This window comes from Hyla sarda, chromosome 5, assembly GCF_029499605.1.
Source record: "Hyla sarda isolate aHylSar1 chromosome 5, aHylSar1.hap1, whole genome shotgun sequence".
NCBI lineage: Eukaryota > Metazoa > Chordata > Amphibia > Anura > Hylidae > Hyla > Hyla sarda.
The window spans coordinates 80,295,836-80,302,370 of record NC_079193.1 but is presented as its reverse complement, the minus strand read 5'-3'; the positions used below and the strand labels follow the sequence as shown (position 1 = coordinate 80,302,370).

Sequence of the window (6,535 nt, the reverse complement as noted above, 5' to 3'; positions counted from 1 at the left end):
GGTGACATCAGTGGGGCACTCCTCTAGACTAGAAGCACTTATATATAAAATAATAAAAACTAACTGTTCAGAACCCCTTTGTTAAATGATGTGTAACCTGACTTTATTGAAGAATGAACTCTAAAACCCCACTCAAAATTCTTCAGCAAGGCCGGTCCTGGTATAGAGACTCGGACAGTGTTTGGCTGGTGGGCCTGTTCTCGGAAATCTCCACAGACCAGTGGTCTTCAAACTGTGGCCCTCTAGGGCTAGGTTTCCACTTGGGTTTTTTTTTGGCAGTTTTTGGATATCTGCCACTGCAGTTTTTAAGCCAAAGCCAGAAATGTATTCAAAAGGGATCGGACATATAAAGGAAGGACTTACACTTCTCCTCCCTTATGGATCCACTTCTGACTTAGGCTCAAAAACTGCAGTGGCAGTATTCCAAAAACTGCCAAAAAAAAACCCAAGTGGAAACTTAGCCTAGGTGTTTCAAAACTGGCTGTCAAGGCATGCTGAGAGTTGTAGTATTGCACCAGCTGGAGGTCCACAGTTTAGAGTCCACTGGCATAGACAAACCCTGCCCAGGCTCATAGTCACCTCACTGTTGTCTGTAGTACTGTAGTTTTGCAACAGCTGGAGGCACACTGTTTGAAAAAAAATAAAAATAAAAATAAATAAAACACTGCTGTTAATATACAGCAGTTCATTCTAGAATGCAAAACAAATTCCAGCAAGTAGCAAGCACTCAAGGTTATTATTGTACTCCATAATAGTATTCAATGTTCTCCACCTCCGGGCTCTCCAGCTGTTGCAAAACAACAATTTCTATCGTGCACAATGGGAGTTGTTGTTTTACAACAGTTCGGGAGCCCTATAATAGATAGCAGGTTAAAGTTTTGTAGTCAGAACGCTAGGTGTCGCTGTAGCACGTGAGCCCCGGAGGCCGTACTCTCTACTCTCGCTGTGCAGCACTTCCGCCCCAGCTGCTTCCTTCCGGTTGTCTCTCGTGCCCTTCTTCCGCAGCCATGCCTGAGCTCAGCAAAGAAGCCAAACAGCGCCTGCAAAAGGTGTTCAAATGCGGACAGTTCACCATCCGCTGGGGCTTCATCCCCCTCGTCCTGTACTTAGGTCAGTAGTACTTCACACCGCCGTCCTCCAGCTGCAGGGGCTTTGAGTCCCACCATGTCTGTCTCCTGCAGCAATGTCACAGTTGGTGAATGTGTGTAGTGTCCCTTCAGTTATGCAACAGTGCAGTAAAGCAGGACCTGTATAGTACTAGATCTACTATATGTTGCTTTTATATGATTCCAATAATGTGACTGGCCCTACTGTATCACTTTAAAGGGAACCAATCACCAGTTTTACCCTATATAATGAGTGGCAACACATCATAGAGGTTAAAGGGGTAGTTCAGTGCTGAAAAACTTATCCCCTATCCTAAGGATAGGGGATAAGTTTCAGATCGCGGGGGTCCGACTGCTGGGGCTCCCTCACAATCTCTCTGTACGGGGCCCCGACACGCTGGCCAGATAGCAGGTGTTAACCACTGCACGAAGCGGCGGCCGACATGCCCCTTTAATACAATGCTATGGCAAAGCCGGAGATTGCTGAAGGCAGCACTTCGGCTCTGCCATTGAGTTGTATTGAGGGGGCGTGTCAGCCGCCTCTTCATGCGGTGGTCAACACGCCCCCTTCCCGCAGGCTGCTGGGGCCCTGTACAGGAGATCGCGGGGGCCCCAGCGGTCGGACCCCCACGATCTGAAACTTATCCCCTATCCTTAGGATAGGGGATAAGTTTTTCAGTACAGGATATCTCCTTTTTAAAGCGCACCTGTCATGAACTTGGGGCTATATAATCTACACACAGCCTTTGTACTGTGTGCAGATGATCTACAGTTGTTTTTTTTTTTTTACCTTAGCTCTCTCTGTTTTTATCACCCCAAAAAAAGTTTTTGATAGCAGCTGCACACAGTCGGATAGGCAAGGTTCGCTTTTCCTCGCTGCCAATACGCCTATCCCCTGTCTCTAGCACTGAGGAGGCAGGTGGCGGGAGCGAGCACTTGCCAGGATGGCACGCACGGGGAATAAGCTAAGATGCGCATGCGCTCACACCTGTGTCGGTCACACAGCGGTCCCAGCGCTGACATACAGGGGATAGGTGTGGTGGGACATAGCGAACCTTGCGCCATGCCTATCCGACTGTGTGCAGCTGCTATCAAAAACATTTTTTGGGGGTGATAAAAGCAGAGAGAACTAAGGTAAAAACACTACTGTGGACACAATCTGCACACAGTACAAAGGCTGAGTGTAGGTTATATAGCCCCAAGTTCATGACAGTTGCGCTTTAATATCACGTGTCCTGCCATGTCTGGATGTCCCGTGGTACATCTCTGGGCTGGATGCATGCTGAAATCATTCAGCAGGCATCGCATGACAATGCCTGGGGGGGGGGGGGCCGGGACAGAGCGGGTGAAGATGGCGGCAGGTACCTGGGACCGGCGAGTGGAGCATTGAGGACCGGCAGGCAAGTGGAGGTAGCCGCAGCATCAGAGGCAGCAGTGAAGTAATCTCCACTGCTGTTTTAGGAGTTTGGTTGTCTGGACATGCTGGGAGTTGTAGTTTTACAACATCTGGAGGGCCACAGTTTGGAGACCACTGCAGTGGTCTCCAAACTGTGTCCTTCCAGATGTTGCAAAACTACAACTCTCAGCATGCCTAGACAGTCCAGGCATGCTGGGAGTTGTAGTTCTGTAACATCTGGCCCTTCAGATGTTGCAGAACTACAACTCCCAGCATGCCTGGACAGTCTCAGCATGCTGAGAGTTGTAGTTTTGCAACATCTGGAAAGGCACTGTTTGAAGACCACTACACAGTGGTGTCCAAACTGTAGCGCTCCAGATGTCAATTCAAAGCATGCTTGGAGTTGAAGTTTTGCAACATCTCGAGGGCTAGAGTTTGGAGACCACTACACAGTGGATTTTGGTCGCATGTTATAGATGGCTTTATCAGCATTGACCTTAATGCAGCTTGTGTGTAACTTTGACCTGCTTGCAAATTCTCTTGGATTTTTGTAGTCCTGGTGGTTGGACCCCATTGGTCGTTGCTTCTTAGATCTTATTTACTGTTTTGCATCCCTAGAATTCTAAGTATGTTCTAGTGTATCGTATGGGTATGCCATACCATTGTGATTGCTGTGGGGTCTGACTGCTGGGACCCCTACAATCACAGAGGCCAAATAAAGTGCCCTGCACATGCTTGTCAGCCTCTCCATTCACTCTCTAAATATTGTCAAATGCTGTGTTTAGTGATGTTCAGGAGTCTGAGATAGTGTAGAATGGAGTGGCACCACAAATGGCCCAGTGGTCAGCGATCATCCAGTTCTGTAGATAGGGGATAACATCTAATCTTGGTCTCTTTTGCATATCTCCTGCACATTAATAGTCAGTGGGTGGTTGGAAGTTAAGTAGACTATGGGGATTACTGGGGGCCCTCCAACTGATGAGGAAGTGATGGTATATACTAACAATGTGCTGTCACTGCATTTATTAGGAAAACCACAATGAGGGGCTGTGCAGAATGACTTCTCCCAATCTACATGAAACCTGTATGATCCAGAGTGGACAGATGATGATTGTTATTATTATTATTAATAATAATAATAATAATAATAATAATAGTTCCTGGGTGCTGCACATATGATGAGGGTACAAATACATATTACACAAATGCAAGTACAATGAACTTGAAAGAGTTAATGACAGACTGATATGGAGGGAGAGATGGTCCTACCCATGTGGGCTTTCAGTCTACAAGGAGAGGGGAGAGAAACAGCAGGTCAGGGGGACTGCTGATCATCTGTAGGTAGGCAAGAAGGCAGCCGGTCATAAAGCATTACAGTGGCAGCAGGGTTTTCTGAATATATGGGTTTTCAGGTTGCTTTTATGGGCTTTTTGGTGGGTCAGAGCTGGATGTGTTGGGGTGGTGAGTTCCATTGTACGGGGGAAGCACCGGTTAAATCTAGGAGATGGTTGTGAAGTGGAGGTCTTGAGAGGATTGGAGATTATGTGAGGGGCAGTATTGGGAGATCAGGTCAGAGGTGTATGGAGGGGGCAGGTTGTGGATGTCATGGTTAGCATTTTTAGCTGAATTCATTGGGCAGGGGGTGGCCAGTGATAAGATTGGCCAAGGAGGGGAGAGGTGGATTAGTCAGGCAGCAGAGTTGTGGATGGATTGGAGGGGAGCAAGAGTTTTTGATGAAAGGCCACAGAAGAGGATGTTGCAGTAGTCCAAGCGGGAGATGATGGGGGGAATGTACCAATTGCTTAGTTGAGATTCGAGAAATGTTTTTAAAGGTGGTAACTTGGTAAGGGTCTGGATGTGCAGATTGAAGACACTGGGGAGAGAGTAGAATAATCGTAGCTTCTACTCTGCTGGACCCTACTTGTCCATATGGTTGGTTATTAAAGGCTGCACAAAACAGCTATAGAACTAAAGTACCTAAAATTACAGAGTACGCCAAATTATATAAACTGCTACACTGTTCACCTATCTCCCAACAAAGGAGTTTTCTGAGCAAATAGAAATCTTTGCTTACTGCCTCTTCCTGATTTAAAACAATAAAAGACTGCATACTTACCTCCCTCCCCCTTCCTGTTTTGTCAGCTTCCAATGATGTTCCGCTCCTTATTGATTTAGAGGGGTACGCCACTGGCCAGCGTTCGGAAGTATATGTTCCGAGCGCTGTTTTCATGCTGCGGGGGTCAGCCACGCCCCCTCATGATGTCATGACCATGCCCGTCAATGGGAGGGGGCTTGAAGGCCGTCACACCCCTCCCATTGACTTGCATTGAGGGGGCGTGGTCATGATATCACGAGGGGGAGTGGCCGACCCTCGCAGCACGAAAACAGCGTTCGGAACATATACTTCCGAACGCTGGCCAGATGAGTCCCCCTTTAAGGATGGGGAGGAAGTAGGCGAACTTTTTTTATGTGCATAGAAAGCTCCTTTAAAATCACTCGGAGTTATGCAACATGCATAAAACAGCCCACTCAGCTGTTTGTATATTCCCGACCTCCTTCGTCAGCTCAAGCAGGGGTCCAAGGGGTTTTCTGCCTTGATAGGTGTGGGAACAGCATCTGTAAGACATTTATGGCATATTCTTTGGATACGTCATGAATCTTATAATGATAATAACCTTCCGATTAGGTCTTTCCAGTAAAACAGGGTCTCCTGTGAGCGTAAGTTTACTAGTGCTACGTACAAGTCCCAGATGTTTCCATATGAGGGTAATTAATAGTTCAGGTTTTTAACATCTCAAAACTGTAAACCATGTTGGATTTCAGATTGTAGTTAAATTGGCAGTAATGCTATGATCGTGTCAGAAGTGCAGTATATTGGCCTCCTTCTTATCCTTGGCACCTGATTTTCACTTCAGCTTCTCTCTCCTGTTGCCCTAATCGACAATGGTAATAGATTTATAGTAGGAAATACAGTAGTAAGGACATACAGCAGAATTACGAGGCTGAAAATTACATTCAGAAGCCGGCTGGATTCTGCATGTGCAATCTGTGCATGGATACAGATGTATTTACAGTGAGAGAAACCTGCATGGGGAAACACGTAGATAAGTGACGTGGTACTGTATGTTTAACGCTAACGAAACCTGCATGGGGAAACACGTAGATAAGTGACGTGGTACTGTACGTTTAACGCTAAAGAAACCTGCATGGGGAAACACGTAGATAAGTGACGTGGTACTGTACGTTTAACGCTAAAGAAACCTGCATGGGGAAACACGTAGATAAGTGACGTGGTACTGTACGTTTAACGCTAAAGAAACCTGCATGGGGAAACACGTAGATAAGTGACGTGGTACTGTATGTTTAACGCTAACGAAACCTGCATGGGGAAACACGTAGATAAGTGACGTGGTACTGTACGTTTAACGCTAACGAAACCTGCATGGGGAAACACGTAGATAAGTGACGTGGTACTGTACGTTTAACGCTAACGAAACCTGCATGGGGAAACACGTAGATAAGTGACGTGGTACTGTACGTTTAACGCTAAAGAAACCTGCATGGGGAAACACGTAGATAAGTGATGTGGTACTGTACGTTTAACGCTGACGAAACCTGCATGGGGAAACACGTAGATAAGTGACGTGGTACTGTACGTTTAACGCTAACGAAACCTGCATGGGGAAACACGTAGATAAGTGACGTGGTACTGTATGTTTAACGCTAACGAAACCTGCATGGGGAAACACGTAGATAAGTGACGTGGTACTGTACGTTTAACGCTAAAGAAACCTGCATGGGGAAACGCGTAGATAAGTGACGTGGTACTGTATGTTTAACGCTAACGAAACCTGCATGGGGAAACGCGTAGATAAGTGACGTGGTACTGTATGTTTAACGCTAACGAAACCTGCATGGGGAAACACGTAGATAAGTGACGTGGTACTGTACGTTTAACGCTAACGAAACCTGCATGGGGAAACACGTAGATAAGTGACGTGGTACTGTATGTTTAACGCTAAAAAAAAGTTCA

General features: G+C 46.4%; 1 protein-coding gene across 1 annotated transcript in view; it reads left to right on the top strand.

Moving 5' to 3' along the window:
* Positions 1-953: 953 nt before the first annotated feature.
* TOMM7 (translocase of outer mitochondrial membrane 7) overlaps positions 954-6,535 on the top strand; it is a 28,231-nt gene continuing 22,649 nt past the window's right edge. Inside the window, exon 1 of the mRNA XM_056519760.1 lies at positions 954-1,110. Coding sequence (XP_056375735.1) covers positions 1,008-1,110 — 103 coding nt within the window. The 5' untranslated portion in view covers positions 954-1,007. The remainder of the gene's footprint in view (positions 1,111-6,535) is intronic.